The following is a 23,810-nucleotide window of genomic DNA, read 5'->3' on the forward strand; positions in this document are numbered from 1 at the left end:
AAACCCTTGTAGGGATCTAAATAAGATGTTAGTCCGTGAGGCAACTGCCTGCTCAAGGCATGATGGAATATGGAAGCAGTAGCCTTAAAGGACCAGTACACGTTCGGTTCTTTACATTACATGTAGCCGAAGCAACTATTTTCCTTGCATTTTTAGGTCTCGCTGAGTCAGTGCGCATGCGCTGCTCGGAGAGACTTTAGTAAGTGAGGGCTTCAAAAAATGCTACCGTCGGCTACAGCTTGCAGTGCATGTGCGCAGGCAAGCTGTGGCCGGCAGTAGCATTTCCTCCCTCCCAGCTTTTTAGCCAGCTTGCTAGAACGCGCAACAAGCACGCACGCTTGCGCGTGCATCCCTTGCGTGTTTTGGCGCGTCATCGCGATCACTTTCACAGCGATCGTGATGACTTTCGTGGCCAATGCTTGTTCAAATTGGCTTCCTAATCACCGCCGCATTACAATTGAGGCCTTCTGTACAGTGCGTCCTGCAGCGTGTGGCATTTCGCCCTAATTTCCCCCCCAAATAAGCTTTGGCTATTGCCCTATCCATTTTCTGCACTTCTAGGAACTGCAACTATGTGTTCACGTACTGGGCCTGAGGGAGACCCTTCTGGCTGCTTGCTCCTTCAATGTGAAATACTCTGCGCGCCCCCCACACCACCCCTTTTGCCTCTTTCAGCAAGACGCTGCAAACTTATCTCTTCATTTGTCAGTGTAGGTAAATCCACAGTTTGAATTTTCAGCGCCACCAAACCCTTGGTGTTTACACGTTCTGCCTAAATTAAATATTATAAAACAAAATAATAATAAAATGCAACATTCAGGCTTATATAAAGTATTCAAAGATGGACTTCTTTTCATATTTCTATAGAAATCTGAGCTAATGGCCTCAGATGTTTGCTCTTTTGGATTACTTGTGTCACATCATGTACAGAAAAGCTCAATGATGCCATGCCAATGGCAAACTGTGCGCTATAAAAATACCATCAATATTACAAATATAAATGAGGGACGATACCCTGGTTACAATCCTTGGCAAAATGTAAGCTAAAATGTGAGAATTTGTTGGTCATAAGTGTCGCCCCAAGGTGGTCTCTTAGGCTATTGAGAAATATGTTTTTTATTGCCTTCTTCAAAGATAATTGTCTTTGGAATGATGAAATACTGATTGGACAAGGCAAGATTCACAGATTCGTTGTGCATGTGCATTAGTCCACCGAGCTACTAGCGAAACATTATGCCCACCTAAAAGAACAAGTATTGGCATAGCCAATAGGTTTCGCCTTTGGGACCTTATAAGTGTTTAGTTATCCAGCACAATATCCTTGGAGCAACAACATGACCTGTTGTATGGCTAAACACTTATAAGGTCCCAAAGGCGAGACCTATTGGCTATGCCAATGCTTGTTTTGTTTTAGTACTCCTTTTGCAGCAGATTTCAAGTTGGGTGTCACAACGTTGTTTTATGTAATGAAGCTTAAGTTGGATATTAGCATGGTTAATGAGTTGGGTGCTATAGGGGCGCTAGCTCCAATATTCCTAAGGCATGCAGGTTCCTCCACTTTTTATATTTTAATTACAAGGACTTAACTAGTAGGGTGACTGAAATTTGACATGTAGTTTGGGGTTAAGAGGACATTTTAAGGTCCCCACAACTCTGGGATATTTGCCACAGTTGGCAAACAAGAATTGGTACACTAAACATTGAGCAAGGTAGAGCCCAATAGTTTCCTTGCCTCCACAGTGACATACAGTAGGGATGAGGAGGTAATCTGTCTGGATCCGCTGGCTGACCCAGCTGCAATTAAAAGCATGTTCTTGGGTATCTTAGCCAATATTGACCAATCCTTGAGGCGGTCCAGCTGCTCTATCAAGGCCGACACCAAGGGATGGTTTGATGCGAGCTGTACCAGAGCACGGAGTGAACTCCTTAAGGCTCTCCGCACCAAGCCTAGAATACTGGAACTCATTAGGTCAGCATGTGTGCTCTATAAAGAGGCTCTGAGACTAGGAAGCCCAGATAAAGGAGGATGCCTGGAAGGACCTCCAACAGGCGAGTGAATGAAAAGATAGTGTATCCTTTTGGAATGCAATTAACGTCCCTAATTTTAAGGATTACTCAAACCCAAACATCGAAGTCCATATACAAGAAGAGAAGGGGGTGGATTATTTCTCGATTATATACAATGTGGAAAACAAGTAACAGGTCTGACCTGATGATACCCAGGGTCCTCCTAAAGGTAACTTTATTTGACATTCCCATTAGAGGAAGTACAGAGGACCTTGAAAGACCGTAGTAGGGAGAAAGTCCCAAGCCCTGACAGGGTCCCACTCGATGTATTTTGTTAACCCGTAGAATTGTGGGCTCTGCCGATTACGAATATCTTTAATGCCATTGCTAAAGTAGGCCTACCACCCACATGGTGCACTTGGATTAAAATCCTTTTATTAAAAAAAAATCCCTCCCCAAACACTATAGGTCCATATCCCTTTTGGATTCAACAATGAAGGTAATGGGGCACATTTTATTGCATAGATTGGAGGAGTGGGACACAAAGGATAATGTTAGTTACCCAGTAAGCATTTGTTCTTGGCATGTAGAGTTGTAGATTCACATGCTTTGCATGCTTCTGCCATCTACTGTTGGGTCCAGATGTTTGCAAGTCATTTTTCTTCGAAGAAGTCGTTACAGTCACGAGGTAGGGGACTCCTCCTTTTGGTGATAGTGCGCATGGGCATCGACTCCATTTTTAGATTGTTTTCCCGCAGAGAGTGAGAATGGAGTTAGTAAGTAAAGAATAGAGATGTCCATGTGTATGTATATAAAGTAAGAGAGAACTGCAACAGGTACAGGTACCCGGGGAGGCAGGTGGGCCCATGTGAATCTACAGTTGTACATGGCAAGAACAGATGCTTACTGGGTAACATTTTCTGTTAAAGGCATGTAAGCTGTGCATCACATGCTTTGCATAGACTATACAGCAGTATTCTCCCAAAGTGGTGGCTAACCTGCAGCTGTTGGAGTTGTCTGAAAGAGTGTTTTAAGTACTGCCTGGCCCACATTAGCTTGTTTTCTGGCTAACAAATCTACACAATAGTGTTTGGTGAATGTGTGCAGTGTAGATCATGTTGCAGCTTTACAATTGTCAACTATGGGGATGTTTCCTAAGAAAGCCATAGTAGCCCCTATTTTGCAAGTGGAATGCGCTCTAGGGGGTATTGTTAACATTCTCTTTGCTTTTGCATAACAAGTCTGAATACATTTCAAAATTCCTTTGGCAATACCGGACTTGGATACGGGATTGCCCTGGTGTGGTGTGGTGCAAAATCAATGAAAAGTTGTTTAGTTTTACAAAATGATTTTTATCTTTCAATGTAATATATAAGGGCTCTTCGAACATCGAAGGTGTGTAGTGCTTGTTCTGCCACTGAATCAGGTTGAGGAAAGAATACAGGCAACTCAACTGACTGATGTGAAAGGCAGAAACTACCTTAGGAAGAAACTTGGGGTTAGTACGAAGAACCACTTTGTCTCTGTGAAGTTGGAAAAAAGGTTCTTCTATGGTTACTGTCTGTAGTTCACCCACTCTCCTCTGTAAAGTGATAGCAATGAGGAATGCGGTTTTCCAGGAGAGAAACTTTAGTTCACATTTATGCAGGAGTTCAAAAGATGGGCCCATTAGTCTTGTGAGGACTATGTTAAGATTCCACACTGGGGCAGGTGGAAGTCTTGGTGGGATAACTCTTAAGCCCTTCCATGAAAGCTTTGATTACTGGCACTCTAAAAGGAGATAAGTGTTGCCTATTTTGTAGATACGCAGCTATCGGGCGAGATGTAGTTGGATAGAAGTGTAAGCTAACCCCGACTGCGGCAAGTGTAACAGATAACAAATTATATTTTGCATTGAAGCATCGAGAGGATTGAAGTTGTTATTACTGAAATGGATAACAAAATGTTTCCATTTAGCTGCATGACAGGCTCTTGTAGTAGGCCTTCTGGCCTCTCTAATGAGGTTCATACAGTCTGGTGGGAGATTTAGGTAACCAAACTATGATTTCAGGAGCCAGATCGCGAGGTTCAGTTGTTTGGGATCTGGGGGTCTGATTTCTCCATGGCTCTGTGTGAGGAGGCTGGATGTGAGGTGCAGTTTTTTTATGTGGAACTAGTGACAGCTCCAACAGGCTTGTGAACCAAGGTTGACAGGCACATGTGTGAAGGATGTTTGCCTGAGTTTCCGAACCACTCATGGAATGAGTGGGAGAGGCGGAAGAGCGTAGGCAAATATCCCTGACCAGTTCATCCATAGTGCATTGCCTTTGGAAAGCGGCTGTGGGTACCTGAAGGCGAAGTTTGGGCATTTTGTGTTTTGGTGTGGCAAAAAGATCTATTTGAGGGACTCCCCAACTTTGAAAGTATGGGAGGAGAACTTGAGGGTGAAGTTCCCATTCGTGGATTTGCTGTCTGTCTGCTGAGGAGATCGGCGATCTGATTGTTTCCTTCTGGGAGGTGTTCTGCTAGGAAATAGATTTTATGGTGAATCGCCCACTTCCAAATGGGTCTACAAAGGGCTGTCCCTTTGATAAATTTTGTGGGTTCCACCACTGCAGAAAGCAAAGATTACAGCCACTTTTACCAACACTAGATCTGTTAAAGACCCTGTGATTGGTTCCACTGACTTGCTAAACATTCCTGGAGGGGACGCATGTGAAGCCTGGCATGTGGAACAAATATGATGCAAGAGGCCATCATTACCAGCAGTTGCATATACACTCGCGCTGGCTCCGAGTGAGTGGGCTGAAACTGGAGAACTAAGCCTGAATATTGCAAATTCTGGCTGCATTGAGGAAGGCTAGAGCCCTTTGAGTATCTAAAGTGGCTCCTAGATAGTTATGAGAGTTTGAAGGTTGAAGATGCAATTTCAACACATTGACTGTGAACCCCAGATGGTGCAGTAACTGCAGTGCCGGTGAGTGTGTTGGAGACGCTTTGGATACATACTGGCCTTGATGAGCCAGTCGTCCAAGTAGGGGAAGACATGAATGTGTTGTCTTCTTAGGTGAGCAGCGACCACTGCCAGACACTTTGTAAAGACTCTGGGAGCTGTGGTGAATCCGAATGGGAGTACCTTGAACTGGTAATGATGGCCCGCTACCACAAATCTGAGAAATTTGCAATGAGTGGGATGTATTGGAATATGAAAGTACGCATCCTTTAAGTCTTGAGTAGACAAAGTCTTCCTGTTGCAGGAGTGGGAACATTTGTCGAAGTGTTACCATGTGAAAATGGTCAGATTGTATGTAAAGATTCAATTCTCTGAGGTCCAAGATAGGTCTGAGAGAACCATCCTTTTTGAGTATTAGAAAATAGAAGGAGTATACGCCTGACCTGTGGTATTGTAGTGGTACGGGCTCTATAGCTCCCTTCAAAAGGAGAGACTGAACCTTTTCCTTGAGGAGGTGTAAGTGGTCTGATAACAGTTTGTGTGAACGTGGAGGAATGTTTCGAGGATGGTTAGTAAACTCCAGGCAATAACCAGAACGGATTTCCAGTACCCTTTTGTCTGTAGTTTTTGACTGCCAGACGGGTAGGAATTGTGAAAGACGCCTCGCAACAGGTGTTAAATGGTCGAAGGGAGGGAGAGGAGTATAGTGAAGTCACTATTTGGTATTGGAGGGGAAGGCACGTGCGTTGGAACCTCTACCCTTGCCATTGTTGCCTCGGTTACACCCTCTGAAGAAACCCTTAGAGGCAGAGGGTTGATTGTTGCCTTTGTAGGTTGTAGAGGCAGTGTCTGAGGAGGTGTTTTTGGATCTGCCCGATAGGAGTGTCGAAATGAGTCCCGGCCTGAAGGTGATTGGAGGGCTCCCATTGATTACGCCACCTGTGTGTCCATTTTCATCTTTTCTAATGATGAGTCTACTACAGGGACAAAGAGGTGTTTGTCAAATGGTGTGTTCCGAATGGAAGCCTGAATCTCTGGTTTGAACCCAGAAATGCGTAGCCAGGCATGCATCCTTAAGAGAGCGCTGGTTTTAACAGCTCTAGCAGCAGTGTCAGCAGCATCTAACGCGCACCTGATGGAATTGTTCTGGATGAGCTGTCCCTCCTGCACTAGTTCTAGAGCTTTGGACTTGTGCTCATCAGGTACAAATTGGAGCAACTGCTCCATTTCATCCCAATACGCCCTAACGTACCTAGCTAAAAGTGCTTGTTTATTGGAAATGCGGCACAAATTTGCGCCTTGGTAGGCTATTCTTTTTCCAGAGGCATCTATCAATTAAGACTCTTTGTCTGGGGGTGGAGCATCCGCTGACGTTAGGGAATTAGCTCTCGTACGTTCATTAGACACTACTAGAGAATCTAATGGTAATTGCCACTGATGTAAGCTGGGTCTGATGGTGCAGATTCATATTTGTCAACCTTAGGGGTAAGGATACGTGCGCGCACAGGATTATTAAAAATGTCTTCTACATGTCTGAGCATACCATTGAGGATTGGAAGTGTGTGCGAGGATTTTTGTGAACTGCTAAGAGTTTCGAAAAGGAAATCTTCTTCTAGGGATTCCTTATGTAACTGGACCCCATGGTAATTAGCAGCTCTGTTTAACAATTCTATGTATCCTACACTGTTGTCTGGTGGAGAGGGAATAGTAGGGTACAGATCAGGATAGTTTCCTGTAGGAGAATTAGTTTCGTAATCTCCCCGGGGGTCTGTAAGTGGTGGATCATTGTCCCCAGCATCCTGATTATCAGGTATATATGGTGGTGGTGCGTCAGCAGGTGAAATTATCAATGGTTGAGACTCAGGAGAAGGAGGAGGAGAAGGGTCAGTGCCCACATTCTTACTTTTTAAAGGGATGTGGTAAACTTCCCCCTGACTCTGGTTTGCGTTTTAGTGTCACTTTGGTGGTAATAAGCTACCCAATCAAAAGAGGGATTTTGAGTAAACAGATACACAGAGAATGGAAATACACGATCGAAAACAATACTGTTGATAGTTAGTGTATTGCGCACCGAGGGGAACCCGAGAAACGGTAATGAACCTGAGCGAGCAAATTCACGTCCGAACGCGATGGCAGAAAAAAACAATCTAACAATGGAGTCGATACCCATGCGCACTATCACCGAAAGGAGGAGTCACCTACCTCGTGACTGGAAAGATTTCTTCGAAGAAAAACAACTTGCAAACATCCTGACCCAACACTAGATGGCAGGAGTATGCAAAGCATGTGATCTACAGCTCACATGCCTCGAACAAAATATTTTAACAGATACACAGTATGGTTTTAAATAAGGATTGGGCACAGTGGACCAAAGCTTAAATTTATCCTTGCTTATTGGGAAATACACGGTTGCAAAAAGGACACAATCTTTGTTTCTTTTATGGACTGTCTGCAGCTTTTGACTGTGTATCGCACTCTAAAGTCTGGGTCATCATGGCAGAATTAGGAACAGAGGAGACAGTCATTAGCTTCATTAGACAAATGTAAAGTGATGCAAATGCCGGTGTTCGCTACAGGTGAAATAGTGAATGCACTGGTCGCTTTAAGATTTTGAGGGGCGTAAGACAAGGGTGCGTGCTGAACCCTTTTCTCTTCTCTCTGTACACAAACAGGGTGGAAAAAGTATTGAGTTAAAGATTGAGGGACACACCTTATGTTGGATCCCACCCCCTACCGATTCTTTCTAATGCAGATTATGCAGTGCTGATTGCACAAACAGGCCCAGGGCTCCATGGGTTGATAGATGACTATCATATTTATGCACAATCTTGGTCTACAAGTTAACGCTTAAAAAAACGTTTACAATGAAATGTGGAGCAAGGCCTAGGAGAAGACCTGTGCATATTAATAATAACTGTAGAGTGATGGAGACTGCAACATTGTTGTATCTTAGAATCCTATCTGATGATAAATATGTCTGGAAACCAATGACTGCAAACAGGGTGGCCCTGCTTGAACAGGCTATACATGGTGTACACAGATTCATCAAAAGGTTGAGTTCCAAACCACTATAGGAAAGCCTAAAAATCTACGCATCTCAAAGTGTGTCAATTGTCATATATGGGACTGAGATCTGGGTCATTCAGAAGGCACAAGCCATTCAGTCTGAAGAAAATGAATTACTGATAAATCCTTTGGCTGTCCCGCTAAGTTGTTCAAATGCTAGAATTCATGAGGAACTTCGGGCCCCTTGCATAACGGATAAAATGAATATGGTACCTTTGCTACTCTGGCACTCCATATGGACTAAACTGATTAATGGATTGTCTCCAATTGCATGCAGTCCAGGAGATTTCCTGGCTCTCTAATGTACAAACGATATGTGCAGAGCTTGGCTGTGCCAATCTGTATAGTGACCCGGATTCATGTTAAAAAGTTACCAAGTTATCTCTGAAGCACATGTTTTTGAATAAGGCACAGTCAAAAAGACCTGAGAGGCTAAAGTGAAATCCTCAGTAGTTGCCTATAATCTTTTACACTATCAAGAGGGACTCCTGCTATACTGATCTTCTACATAGAATACTCAACATCGTTGCGTGTTGACAAGATTCCGTTTTAACTTTTTACCTTTTATGATTGGTTACGCTGCAAACTGTTTTTCCTTCACTCATCTAAATGTGTGACTTTGCGATGGAGTTTCTATCCAATCCATTTTGCATATTATGTTCCTTTGCACATTATAGGATTGTCCCAGAATTTCTTTTTAATCCCTATTCTTAGAAAGTACAAATTTAGACAGTGCAAACCAGCGCTATTGTTCTTACAAAACCTCTTTAGTCTGTTTTGCAGTGGCCTCATTTGACAGGCAGTTAAACTCCGGAAATGTGCAAATACTTGAAATATTAATTTTACTGATTTTATAATCCATTTTCCTAATCCTTCTGAGCACTATGCTTAGGTTTTCATGGCCCTCTTTTAACTTCTTCTTTCTTGGATCCAATATAAAAATGTTTTCTTTTTACTTTTCTGGATGTGCAATCCTCTGATGTATTGCTTTTTCATGCACTTTATAATCTTTGCTGCTAGCCATTAAGCACTGTGCTATGGGACAGATGTATGAAGCATTTTTCTCGTTCGCAAACAGGCCGATTCTCAGAATCGACCCGTTTTCGAACGGGAAAAAGCCTCTTGGGATGTATCATCCCAAAATGCATTCGCAAAATAGGGAATCGCAAAAATTGGGGCTCCCTATTTTGCGAATGCATTTAAGGAATCACAATTTGCAATTCCTTGAATGAAATGCAGGAAGCCAAAAAGATTTGCCACCTGCCTTTAAGGAATCGCAAATTACCACCAACTTCAAGTTGGAGGTAATATGCGATTTCCATGAAAATTTACTTTTTTGCATTTTTCAAGGTGCCATGAGGCGTTCATACATGCCCTTAGAGCATGTATGTGTGCCACATGTGCACACTTACCTTTTAGGGGGTGCAACAGGGTGGCCTCTTGCCCCCCCCATCACCCTTGAAATTGCATTCGCAATTTGTGAGTACCTATTTGGTACTCGCAAATTGAGAATGTCTTTCCATTCATTCCTATGGGCCTCTGGCCCCATAGGAATGAATAGGAAGGTATTTCTTAATAGCGAATTGCAATTTGCAAATGAGGAATATGAAGGAATCGCAATTTTGCGAAACCTACATACATTGCATTTTGCAATTCCATAATAGCGAATCGGTAAAATTCGCTATTATGTCATCGCAAAAGCAATTCTTGATACATCTGGCCCTATGTTTTTATGATGTGCATTTTTAACTGGTTAATTGAACAAGATGTAATACGGTTGACCTTATGTTTTACTTAAGCACGTATGATCCTTTTAATGTGATGTATTCTTTTATCTACTGTGCTTTTATGCCACAGAAACGTGGCGAAATAAAGCTCTTTTGACTTACTACTGAAGCTTTTAAAAATGGGGAAATTTATAACTATTGAAGTTTGTTGCTCCTCCTCCAAATGGATATGCTATTATTGAAAACTGAAGTGTTCCAGGATCCCTGTTGGATGACATTCTAATCTATTCTACTAATTTATGGCTATAAAAAAAATAAAACGCAATGCAGACACTTATTTCATGTGCTGTACAGAGAGGAGAAGTAACCATAATATATGCACTTCACAAATGCATAAAGCACTCCTTCTGTATTGCACGAAGGAGAAATGAATCATTACTAGTGCAAAGGACAGTGTAGAGAAATGCCCATATTACCTGTACAGTATAGAGACAAAGGCACTCAGTGCATGTGTGTTACTGATAAGAGGATATTCTCCAAGTTTGTATAAACTTTAGAGAAGAATGCAATCTTTGAGTGCACACACACTCTACAAAGGAACACATGCAGATTTAGAGAATGTGTTGTAGAGCCAAACAAAGGCTGCACAGTGCACCTGGAGAGAGAAGCGGAAACCACCATGCCCCAGTGGACTCAAACAGAGCAGCAAAATCCGGTTTATGGAATAGTTGGTAAGTAAGACTTGCACTCCAAATGTAAGGTGCTGCTATCAATCATTGTGAATAATCAAATTTAGCCAACTTGGAAGATGAAATGCTAATGGCCTCAATGGGATTCAAAGCTGTGGCCTGTATGTTGCACACACATCTCTGCAGCAAAATACTAACTCAATGAGCTACTTAATATCCAAGCATTTGTGCTGCACAGAATAAAAACAAAACTTACAGGATGCCCTCTGCAGAACAAAACTGAAGTGTCAAATGTTTGTTCCTGGCAACAGATTAGAAAGAATGCAGAGTACTTACTACAAACCTACTGTTCACTTTCTCCAGGATCTGCTTCTCGTTCAGTGCCATGGTCTCCCCTTTCCGCTTCTTAATTCGCTTCTTCTCCAGTTTCTTGCAGGCATACATCTTACCCGTAGCTCGTACCTGGCATGCACACACCTGAGCAGAAGACACAAGTCCAAGGGCAGTTTCAGATGCAGGAGGAAAGGTGTGGGTGGGTGGGTGGGGGGCTGGGTCGATAACATACACTGGAAGCTGGCACTCAAGCCTCACACCCCTCCTAACCGTATTCCTACATCTTAAAAAGAATATCTACATGAATAACATATCCTAAAGGCATCTGGTAAACTATACTGTACTACCTACTCTTTCTGATAGTCTGTGGTCTTGGGCGAGTACCATTCTTTCTATCGGACGCTCGACCACTCATGCTCTAGAGCCACAATAGGAGCTTGAGTAGTCTGAAGCTGCCCCTAAATCTCAACTGATCAGCTACGCTCCAAAGCATTGGGAGTCCAGGTACTCGCATATCAGACTACAAAATTAAATTCATAAGAAATGAATGCAAATAAAATTATGCATACAAAGGAGCAATGATCACCTTACAAATCTCCCTACTGCAGTTAGGACTAATGTCCCAAGACCACAAGGAAGAAATAGAAGAGATCAAAATAAAGAAAAAACTGATTACGTGTGTAAAAAAAAAAAAACAGTACGGAACGTGAAGTTCTAAAAGAAAAATGTTGAACAATTGCAATTCACACAAAGTTGAGTTTTTTTATGCTAACCCTGACGGAGGAGTGCAGAACTCACCTCTCCAAAGCCACCCTTTCCCAGCACTCGATATTGTCTGAAGGTGTTTTTTGTAATTGGCTCCCTGAGAACAAAATAAAAAATATTTAAACGAATCGAAAATACAGCAAGTTAAAGTGATTGAATCCACAATTGTGCATCGGCCACACTAGGAAATACTGCTGTCTAAAGAGCACAACACCAGCCAGGATAGTGGAAATATTTTCAAAAGCCTGCTGTCCGAGGCCCAGGTGGAGATTTTTCAGCTTGCTGCCCAAGACACTTTTACAGCTCGCTAACTTAGCTCAAAGAGCAGTTTACCCTTTCATACAACACAGTTGGTTAACATTCTGCCACTAAGCTCTGGTAAGATGCCTGTAAAAGACAGATGAACCAGACTAACTGTAAATATTGTACTATCTGCGGCAATGCCATGTTAAGTCCCTCCAGGACATTTTTATTCCTAGAGGGACTCTCTGCAGTCACTGCATATCACAAACATACTTCAAAGAAGAGTAAACCTAGATTTCACAGAGGAGTGGTGTGTCTTCTAGACAGGTTTTCAGTTCCACCCACAATTAGAGACATGATATGAAGAACCACTTCAATTTAAAGGCCTAGCATCTCCGGAGGAGGGTGGCTTGCCTCGTTCATGATGTTCATGCGGTCATCTGGAAAATGCAGGTGGCCTAGAGCAGGTGCTAGGCACAAATTGGTGAAGCGCTCCAGGATGACTATAGGATCTTGTCTGTCATATGTTATTATAGGTTATGTTGATTTGTAGAGCACACTAATCACTTGGTGAAGGTATTCAGAGCAGGAGTGTGGGTGTTTGGTCCCCGCACACATAAAGGTCCAACATGTAGAGGAACCTTCAGCTTGGTCAATTTAACAGGTTTAGAAGGTCTGTAAGCCCCCACTGATATGGTCAATCTCAAGCAATGAGGAGCATCACAGTCATGCACTGTTTTAGCTGGCTGTTGACTAAGGTGATGGGATACGTAGGCCGCAGCTTAGTTTGCATAACATGCTTTCAGTTGGAGAGACTGGTACAGACCTAAAACATGATCTTCTGTGGGACTGCTCAGACCTCCCAAAACATCATTATATCATTTAGAAGGCTCCATGGTACCATGTACCTTGTGAATTTTTTATTATAAAACTATGGGGTTTGATTAGTCGTTTCACAGTTCAGTCCAACTGGTGGGATGGCGAAATAGTGCGCCTTGCCCAAGGAGGCATTTATCCACTGTAAAAATTAAGGTGCTGAATAAATGACAAGAAATGTCATCTGTACAGGTTGCAATTAAAGACTTAGCTCAAATGGCTAGAACAAATAAATATATACATGTAAGAACATACCTACATATGCACATGTAGATCTACCCATCAACTTGTTTGAAAACCTTTGTATGCCCACCTTCTAAATGGTTTTAAGTATAAGGGACTACTAGTACCAAATAATGCCAGTTTATGTGTATATGGTATGTAATTGAGGTTGGTTATGTATATTTGTAGGACACTTGGATAGAATATAGGGAGGGGGAAGTAATGTATAGTTTTTGAGAAAAAAGCGTATGGCTTGCTGTGCATTTAGGCATATGGTGTCCGGATGTAATGCAGCTCTAGTGATCGATCATTAGGAGTTGTGAACTGAAAATAGTCCTTGATCGGCATGCTGTTAAAAGATTTTTTCAGCAGTTTGAAGTCGTGTGGAATGCATGGTTGACATTAAGGACATCTCTAAGTTCCCACAACTAATATGGCATTGTTAATTCTTTAAATAGGTTTCGATAGTTCTTGTATATATACCTAAAATCATGTCAGTTGTGTGCACACCCCTGTGAGTGACCTTTATGATTTTTGTAAAGCACAGTCACAACTATGCTGGTTCATTGTGCTACAGAGGTTGTTTGCGATCAGAGTTTCTCTAATGGAATGTGTTGGTTGGTCTTTTTTTGCAGCAGTTTATTAGTAAGCTTCTAATGAGACTGTGCTGCCTGCTTTAGAAAGTTATGTTTGGCATGCTGTGAACATTGCAATCTATCACTCAAACAGTAGTTTGTACTGGAAGGAAAGGACTTTATGAAGTTGAACCTAGCTGGTGAAGCTTTTGGTGGACAAGGTTATGAGTAAGGCTCCCTGTTTTCCGTTTTTACAGATCAATACAGACAGAAAACCATTTATTTTCCGGTCTGTATTTATTTTTAAATGTAGATAAAAACGGAAATTTAGTGATTCTAAATGCTGTCAATCATGACTGCCAGGCCAATAGCTGTGCGGATTGACAGGCAAGGGGGTTAAAAAATATAGGGATTTTAATAAAGAGCCTTAAACAGCAGTAGATTTGCACAATCATGATACAAAAATTTACATATTTTCTTGCACGAGCATAATTTGCCACCTGTGTGTATATATAGGTCATTGAAACCTGTCAGGCGTTCAGGCAAGAGTGCACATTAACTGGTTAAATAAATGCAGAAATATACACATTTCATCTTAATTTTTCACAAAAACTAAAATAAATATGGGTAAATACAGGTAGAATTTGCAAAATATAAATATGGATAAATACAGACGGAAATGACAAAAATATAAATACCATAAAACCGGGAGCCCTAGTTATGAGACACAAATACTGTTTACTGAAAGATTGCATCACATGTGAAGTGAAATGCTAATTATAAGGCCTGGCTTTTGCCATAGAGGCAATGATTACCTCTGGATATTTGTCAAGTGACCGGGAAAATCTGTGGAATAGTACACCTATCGAGCTACAGAAAATCCCACAGCGCAACGCGGTACTGGTCTAGTAACAAAGACTTTCACAAGGGAGTCTGTTCATATGCTTTCTTTGTAATAAAAAGCAGGTCTTGGTATTCTTGCAAGAACGTCTAATTGGCAGCTGAGCTGGGATAGGTACACACTTCTCAGCTTAGGTTCAGGAAAAAGAGATCCATTTTCAGAGGCATAGACTATGATAGCTGAGTGAGGCTTATTGGTGTCAAGATCTCTGAATGCAAAACAATGGCAACATTGAGTACTAGCCGACAGTAAACCGGTCCTTGATGTGAAACATGACCAATCCAATGCCATCAACGGCAATTGGTACAATATGGAGGTGATTTATTGCATGGAAAACAGCAGAGGCATAGCAGTTTATATGCTGGGTGTTAAATCTCAGCCCCCCTTTCCCTACAAGTGAAGAATTGTTAATAATAGCCCTTTTGGTAAAAATCGTCTCCACAGAAGCGTTTTAGGAGCCTGTCGAGTTCTCCCTGCCTTGCTCTAGGCAGACGTCCTAGCAATCTTCCAGCAGCACCATGGGCAGCATCTCTTAACCAATTTTTCACATCTGCAAAGTTTTGGAATCGAACAGCCAACTATGCACTCATCTTTATCTTCCAGGATTTCTTCCCACCGCAGACAGAGCATCTAATCAAAAAGAGTAGCTTCTTCACCAGTGAGAAGTAGGCATTGAAAGAAACACCTCCACCAAACGAGGAACAATGGGCTCCTTCTTTAAAAGCAATGCATAGACAACACTAACACGAAGAAGCCAGAGAATTGAAAAGAACTACCAAGAAAATATTCTAAAAAGAAATAAAGTTTAGAAAGTGCTCAAAGTGTTCAGAGATCACTGCACAGAAAGAGAATGATTATATGACTTACCCTGTAAGCATAGGTTCTTCTCATTTAGCGCTATTAATTCACATGCTTTGCACTCTCCTGCCATCTAGTGTTGGGTCCAGATGTGTGCTGGTAGTTTCTTGGATAAAGCCTTTTGAGTCACGAGGTAAAGTGATTCGTCCTCTTGGTGATAATGCGCATGGGCATCGACTTCATTCTCAAATTATTTTACCGCAAGTGGGTGAGAATGGATTTTTAGTAGGCATGAGCAAAGAGATGTCTCTGCATATGAAAAAGTAAAAAGAACTGCATTGGCCACAGGTGTCTGGGGAGGTGGTTGGGCGCATGTGAATCTACAGCACTACATGCCAAGAACAGATACTTACAGGATAACTAACAATATGTTTGATGCATATGTGGCTGTAGATACACATGCTTTGTACAGACTGTAAAGCAGTGCCCTCCAAAAGCAGTGGCTAATCTGTGGGTGTGGCAGTTGTCTGGAAAAGAGTACGTAGCACTGCCTGACCCACACTGGCTTGATGGCGTGCTAGAACATCCAATAATGTTTAGCAAAAGTGTGTGGTGTAGACCATGTAGTGGCCTTATATATGTCACCTACTGGGACATTGTCCAGGAAAGCCATGGAAGCCCCCATTTTACGCGTAAAGTGAGCTCTAGTGGGTGTAGGTAAAGTTCTTTTAGAAATTGAGGTAACATGTCTGAATACATTTAATTATCTATCTAGAAATGCCTGATTTAGATATGGGCTTTTCTTGGTGAAGGGGCGAAAAAGCAACTAAGAGTTGTTTGGTTTTACGGAAATCTTTGGTTCTGTCAATGTAATACATTAGAGTTCTTTTAACATCTAGTGCATGAAGAGCCCTTTCCGCAACAGAGTCTGGTTGAGGGTATAAAAAGGGTAACTCAACTGATTTGTTAAGATGGAAAGAGAAAACCACCTTTGGACGGAATTTTGGGTGGGTGCGAAGGACCACTCTATCCTCGTGAAGTTGGAAGAAAGGTTCTTCGTAGGCATGGGTACTTAAAAACGTATTCTCTGGGCCAAAAGTACAGTCTGGTTTGTGGCGGAGGGCGCATTGATGGATCTGCGGGTGGGGGCGGGGTCAGGTCGGGTGGGGGCGGGGCTACTAGAGTCAAACAAAATGATCACCTTTTCAAAACATTACAAGACAATACTTTATTTCAAAAGCAGGTGTAACAATAATGCGACAAACTGCACAGTTATCAATTGTGCCCGGTTATAAATACCTGCGCACAACCTGAATGCACAAAGATATGGAGGCAGCTCTTTTCACAGTACTACACACAAGAGTAATATATTGCATGAAAATAACTACAGAAACACAAAATCCTAGAGAAAAAAAAAAAAAAATCACAGGGAGTATATAAATGGCTGTTCCCAGGCTGGGAAGGCAATGTCTTTTTTTTTTTTTTTGTTCACTGCAGCTGAGGCACGGGATGTGGGTCAAGGCAATTACTAGTAGTGCCCCAAAAGGGCCTCCACAGTCGTGGCGGAGGCCCACAGTCGTGGCGGGGGTCCCCCACTCGTGGCAGAACCTCTGTACTGCAGTTTCCCATTGCAGAGGTTCCACCAGAACTGCAGGACCCCCCGCAATGACTGGATGGCCTTCACCATGACTGCGGAGGCCTTTTATGAATCAGGTCCAATGTTAGTTTCAATAACAGGGAAAACAACATTAAAAACTGGCCCAGGAGACCGGAAAAAAAAATAATAATTTTTTTTTTAAAAATCGGCCAGGTTTAAAGATAAAAACTGTTGTAATTTGCAAAAACATGATGTACACGTGTTTTTGCAATGTATGGAAGACTGCATGGATTTGAGCTTGATGCAGGCAATGTGAGTTTTGATATCAGGCAAATTAACAGTAAAAACTGACCCAGCAGACTGTAAAACAGGCCCACAAAAAGCCAAAAAAGTGTCAGCACACTCATGTGAAGGCCATCTGGCGAGGAGGGCATGCTAGTTGGAAGCAAGCAAGAAGGAAACAAGCTGGTCGCCGGGCGGCAAGGAGGGAAGCAGGCTGGCCCGATCCATGGGAGGCCCCTGCTGCATGTGCAGTCCTCTTGGCAGGACAGAAGTGCTGGAGACATCAGGCTGCGGGCACCGTCGACAGAGCAGACTGCAGGTGATGACGTCCTCAGCAGAGGTAGCTGGAAGATTGCAAAAAGGCTCCTTAAAAAAGTCAGCTGTGAATGTGCAACAGCTGACTTTTAAAGGGCCTTTGCTTCCCGCAAGCGCTGCACATATGAGGACATCCATACTGGGCTCTCCAATAAACGACGATTTCTGTAAACACACAAGAGGGCCACCGGAGCATGTGCAAGTGACGTTGCTATCACGCATCGGGAGTTCCCTACCTCAACCACAATCAGACATCGTGCACGGTGATGGGACTTTTTTGTTGATGCAAATAGCAGATTAATGTAAATAGATGTACATCATTTTACTTGCAGGTGACCAAGCATAGTTCCAATAGATCTCTCCTGCCTCTCACCTGTGGCCTACTGGTAGGCATCCAACTGGTAGCCGTATGTTAATTATCCTCTTGAAGCACAGGGTAATAGAAGGCAATATTTTAAAGTACTTGTATCTTCTAATGTTGTGTGTTCTCCCCTCTTATTTCTTTCAATATACAGGTCCGGTGCACTTAACCCCTTGGATGCTCATGACGGAGCGGTTCCGTCATGAGCATCAGTTGGGCTGTGCTCATGACGGAACCGCTCCGTCATGAGGACAGCCCCTGGGGGAAGCGCTGGCGCTCCCCCCCTGGGGCACCGATCGTGCCCCCACAGACGGGGATGGCAGCGGAAGAGTTTCCGCTGCCACCCCCGAGCCCCCCCACGCTTCCTGGTGACGTCAGCGCGCACAGCGCGCGCTGGCGTCATCAGGAAGTGCTCGGACGCCTGGAAGCCATTTGCTTCCAGGCGTCCATAGAGGAAGGTGAGTGGTGTTTGCTCCGGTGGGGTGGCGGGGGCCTTGTAGAGTGTATTGAGGCGTCGGGGGAGAGGAAAGAGTATTTCCTCTCCCCTGATGTCTCAATACAGGGCATTCCTGCTCCACGATCGCGCACAGCGTCGCGATCGTGGAGCAGGGATGCCCCACTAGACACCAGGGATGTGTTTTTTTTTATTTTGGAAGCGACCCCTTGGGTAAGGGTCGCTTCCTGGGGCCAATTATTATCTGTAGACTTTTCTGCCCCCTCTGGGGGCAGATCGGTGTTTTTTTTTCACCGTTTCTGCTCCCAGGGGGGGCAGAAAAGCCCACTAGACACCAGGGATATTAGTATTTATGTTGGAAGCGACCCCTTGGGTAAGGGTCGCTTCCTGGGGCCAATTATTATTCTGTAGACTTTTCTGCCCCCTCTGGGGGCAGATCGGTGTTTTTTTTTCGCCGTTTCTGCTCCCAGGGGGGGCAGAAAAGCCCACTAGACACCAGGGATATTAGTATTTATGTTGGAAGCGACCCCTTGGGTAAGGGTCGCTTCCTTGGGGCCAATTTATATCTGAAGACTTTTCTGCCCCCTCTGGGGGCAGATCGGTGTTTTTTTTTCGCCGTTTCTGCTCCCAGGGGGGGGCAGAAAAGCCCACTAGACACCAGGGATATTAGTATTTATGTAGGAAGCGACCCCTTGGGTAAGGGTCGCTTCCTTGGGGCCATTTATTATTTGAAGACTTTTCTGCCCCCTCTGGGGGCAGATCGGTGTTTTTTTTTCGCCGTTTCTGCTCCCAGGGGGGGCAGAAAAGCCCACTAGACACTAGGGATATCAGTATTTATGAAGGAAGCGACCCCTTGGGCAAGGGTCGCTTCCTAGGGCCCCTAAATATTTGGAAGACTTTTCTGCCCCCTCTGGGGGCAGATCGGTGTTATTTTTTTGCCATTTCTGCTCCTGGGGGGGGGGGGGCAGAAAAGCCCACTAGACACCAGGGATATAAATATTATTGTAGGAAGCGACCCCTTGGGCAAGGGTCGCTTCCTTGGGCCCCTAAATTTTTTGAAGACTTTTCTGCCCGGGGGATCGGTTTTATTTTTTCGCCGTTTCTGCTCCCACGGGGGGCAGAAAAGCCCACTAGACCCCAGGGAATTAGTTCAAATAAAAATAGAAGTGACCCCTCGCTTCCAGGGTGCAATTTGTTTTCTGCCCCACCTGGCACACAACCCGATTGACCATTTGGGTAGTGACATAGCATGTTAGAATGTTTATTGTTATATTTTTTGTGATTTCCAATTGTAATGTTTTTTTTTTGTTTACTTTTTTGTTCTAGGTGAAGGCTTTTCTTCTTTTCACGTTGCCGTTTTGTGGCTGGTGGTTCTGCTGTTTGTGTAGTTTGGTAAGAGACTTATTTTTGTACAATGTAAATGTGTTTGATTTCTCTGCCTGTTTTTTTTTTGCAAATGGTGTAATAATAGCAGTATGTTTGGTTTTTGAGTGTCAAAAACTTTTTGCATTGGTGCTCGATGTGTATTTTGTTGTCTTGTGAGTAATTTGTTTTTTTTTCTTCTTTCTAGTTTGATATCGTTGGTCTTTGCTGTGTCACTGCAGAGTTTATTTCTGGTGAGTGCAGCTGTCTCTTGTAATTGGATTGTATAGTTTTTGAGTACATTGATCTTTGTGATAAAGGTACACAATTCTTTACTTACTTGGTGTGCACATTGTTGGTTGTTGTTGACTTGTTTGTGCAGTCTTCCATCTTAGTAGGTATAATGGCTAGCCGCAGGATGACTGCTCAGCAGGTTGTTGGTTTGCTGTTTGAGTCTTCCTCTGATATTGGGTCAGAGACTGACTCTGCTTCTGAGGGAGAGGGGGCAGGGGAAGATTCTGGCAGTGAGTTTTCTCTCCGTATGGGGTCATCGGATGATGAAGATACTCTTAGTGCGGATGAAGTGCCTGTGTTAGAGGAGGAGACTGATGTGCCGATAGTGCGGCAAGAGGCATCTGGGCTGCAGCCTGCGGCTGCAAGGCTTCCCGTTGGTGTAGTGCGGCAAGAGACATCTGGGCTGCAGGCTGGGACTGCAAGGCTTCCCGTTGGTGTAGTGCGGCAAGAGACATCTGGGCTGCAGGCTGGGGCTGCAAGCCTTTCCGTTGGTGTAGTGCGGCAAGAGACATCTGGGCTGCAGGCTGGGGCTGCAAGTCTTCCCGTTGAAAGTGATGACCTCTGGGTTGCCCCTGGCATGGTGCAGCCGGAATTTCCTGAGTTTACTGGTGTTCCAGGGTCTAGAGTGAATACCGAGAACTTTTTGCCTGTAAATTTTTTTCAGTTGTTTATGGACGATGTGTTTTTGGCAGAGATTGTTGAGCAGACTAATTTGTATGCCGAACAGTTTTTGAGGGACAACAGTGCCAGTCTTAAGCCACACTCTAGAGCTACCCGGTGGACTCCCACAAATGTTGAAGAGATGAAGAAGTTCTTGGGTTTAACTTTTTTGATGGGCTTGCTAAGGAAGCCATCATTGGCTTCATATTGGTCTAGCAGTCCCTTGATGGCAACGTCTATTTTTCCGGCAGTCATGAGTCGTGACAGGTATTTGCTTCTGCTTCGGATGATGCACTTTGTAGATAATGGTTTAGCGTTGCCACGAGATCACCCTGATTGTGACCGTCTTTTTAAGATTAGGCCTGTCCTTGATCACTTTGTTGATCGATTTTCTGAGATTTATGCCCCTGGTAGAGAAATTGCAGTGGATGAGTCTTTGGTGTTGTTCAAGGGCCGCTTGGTTTTTAGGCAATACATTCCTAGTAAGAGGGCACGCTATGGAATAAAGCTGTATATGCTGTGTGACAGTAGGACTGGATATGTCTCCAATTTCAGGGTGTACACCGGTAAGGAATCTAGGTTTAACCTCCCTGGTTGTCCGTCCACTTTTGGAGTGACTGAGAAAATTGTTTGGGAACTTGGAAGAGGATTTTTTAACAAAGGCCACCATTTATATGTAGATAACTTCTACACTGGTGTACGGTTGTTCAGGGAATTGGCCAAAGTGGACACTTTTGCTTGTGGCACAGTCCGCTGTAACCGTAAAGGTTTTCCGAAAGAACTTGTTTGTCAAAAGCTTGTGCGGGGACAGTGCAGTGCGTTGCGTTGCCAGGAGCTTCTTGCTGTGAAGTTTACAGACAGGAGAGATGTCTACATGCTGACTTCCATCCATGATGAAAGCACTGCACCTGTGACTGTTTGGGGTCAGGTCGCTGAAGCGCGCAAACCTGTATGTGTTTTAGACTATAATAGGTACATGGGTGGTGTTGACAGAGTAGATCAGAGGTTGGAACCTTACACTGCTCTTCGTAAGGCTTACATTTGGTACAAGAAGTTGGCTATCCATCTTTTCCACTTGGCAATGTTTAATGCTTTTGTTGTGTTCCAGGATTCTTGCCATGAGTCAAAGATGACTTTTGCTAAGTTTCAGGAGTCTGTAATAGGCAGCCTTGTTGTAGTGGAACAGGCAAGTGTTCCTAGAGTTGGACTGGTGGAGGATGTTGCTAGATTGAAAGAACGCCACTTTCCAGATCACATTCCTCCCACACCCGTAAAAGATTTTCCCAGTAGGAGATGTAGAGTCTGTTGGCGAAGAGGTACGCGGAAGGAGTGTCGTATGTACTGCCCCGATTGTCCCTCTCATCCTGCACTGTGTCTCTCTGCTTGTTTTAGAGCGTACCACACGCGAAAAAATTTTTGGGAGGATTCTTGAGTGGTAAAGTGAACTGGCTGGTCTGTATTCTTTGGATAATTTGATTCTGTTTCAAGGTTGGTGTTAGTGCAATGTATTTAGTTGCTGATTTTCTGTTAGAAAATTTGTATCTATTTGCAATTTGTTTGTGTTTTTATTTTTTTCTAAAAAAATCCAAAATGTGATGGCGGTGTGTGTAGGCTTGCGCTTGGCTGTTGGTGTGTGTGGACTGGCACTTGGTTGGTGGTGTGCGTGGAATGGTGCTTGGCTGACGGTGTGCGTGGACTGGCGGTGTGCATGGACTGGCGGTGTGCGTGGACTGGTGCGTGGCTGGTGGTGTGCGTGGCTGGTGGTGTGCGTGGAATGGTGCTTGGCTGGCGGTGTGCGTGGAATGGTGCTTGGCTGGTGGTGTGCGTGGAATGGTGCTTGGCTGGCGCTGTGCGTGGACTGGTTCTTGGCTGGCAGTGTGTGTGGACTGGTGGTGTGTGCGGACTGGTGTTTGGCTGGTGGTGTCCGTGGACTGGAGCTTGGCTGGTGGTGTCCGTGGACTGGAGCTTGTCTGGTGGTGTGTGTGGACTGGAGCTTGGCTGGCGGTGTGTGTGGAATGGTGCTTGTCTGGTGGTGTCCGTGGACTGGAGCTTGGCTGGCGGTGTAGGTGGATTGGCGATTGGCTGCCGGTGTGCCTGGACTGGCGATTGGATGGTGGTGTGCCTGGACTGGCGCTTGGCTAGCGGTGTGCGTGGACTGGCGTTTGGCTAGCGGTGTGTGTCGACCGGTGCTTGGCTGGCTGTGTGTGAGTAGTGACTTTCTGCTGGTCACTACACACACTGCTAGCTGAGTGCCACTCCACGCAATCCTTCTGCCTGTGTAGTTGCTGTGTCTGGATTGTGGGCGTGTGAAAGTGATGGGCCCTTGAATGGCGCTGTGTGCCGGTGTGAGTTTTGTTATGTGATGGGCCCGCGGCTGGCGGTGTGAATGGTTTTGTATGTCTCACACGTATGAAAGGTGTATGAATGGCCTGTAAAGAGGTTGGTGCCTTGTCGTGGCTTTACAGCTCACGAGCTGTGAGTCAATGGTTCAGTTTCTTGCCCTTTCAATTATTACCAGTGCATTTCATTTTTTGTGAAATCACTTGGTAATACAATTTTATCTACTGAACCATCACTCACCCTCGTGCCAAATCCAACCAGTATGTGCGTGTGCTTGCGGGTTAGATGACTGTGCAGTAATATTTGTTTTTTTGAAGCAGGGTGTACCTTGTCCCTTTTTGGTGATTTTTGTACTGTGTTGCTTTTGTACCTGGTGGTGCGAATGGTCTTGTTTGTATCACGTATGAAAGGTGTGTGAATGGCCTGTAAAGCGGTTGGTGCCTTGACGTGGCTTTACAGCTCACGAGCTGCAAGTCATTGGTTTGGATTTTTGTGAATTTAATTATTGACAGTGCATTTCATATTTGTGAAATCTCTTGTTAATAAAATTTAATACACTGAACCATGACTTGCCCTCGTGCCAAATCCAACCAGTATGTGTGTGTGTTTGAGGAATAGATGGTTGTGCAGGAATCTTTTTTTTTTGTTTCTCTGCCAAGGTACACTTTCCATGTAAGAATAACCCACCAACTGTAGATATTGTCGAAAACCTTTGGGAGTTCATGGTGATGTCTCTCTAGTGATTTGAAAAATATTTTTTATCCCCATTGTCCTGTAAACCTCAAATTGTCTGCCACATTTTCTTTGCAGTATTATTCCTAAATTCTCACGCTGTAGTAACAATAGGTAATCTGGTTATGCAAGGGGGGTTACTTTTGTTTTTTGCCCAGGGCTCGGCGGCCATCTAGGGAAACCTACCAAACCCAGGCATTTTTGAAAACTAGACACCCGGCGGCTTCCAGGGAGGTATGGCTTGCGTGGATCCCCCAACGTTTCCTTACCCAGAATCCC

General features: G+C 44.0%; 1 protein-coding gene across 1 annotated transcript in view; it reads right to left on the reverse strand.

Annotated features, from left to right (window-relative positions):
- GRK6 (G protein-coupled receptor kinase 6) overlaps positions 1 to 23,810 on the reverse strand; it is a 352,507-nt gene that overhangs the window by 196,410 nt on the left and 132,287 nt on the right. Inside the window, exons 7-8 of the mRNA XM_085618338.1 lie at positions 11,553 to 11,616; positions 10,758 to 10,898 (exon numbers count right to left, since the gene is read on the reverse strand). Of these exons, the coding sequence (XP_085474464.1) occupies positions 10,758 to 10,898; positions 11,553 to 11,616 (205 nt within the window). The remainder of the gene's footprint in view (positions 1 to 10,757; positions 10,899 to 11,552; positions 11,617 to 23,810) is intronic.

This window comes from Triturus cristatus, chromosome 7 (genome assembly GCF_964204655.1).
Source record: "Triturus cristatus chromosome 7, aTriCri1.1, whole genome shotgun sequence".
Lineage (NCBI taxonomy): Eukaryota > Metazoa > Chordata > Amphibia > Caudata > Salamandridae > Triturus > Triturus cristatus.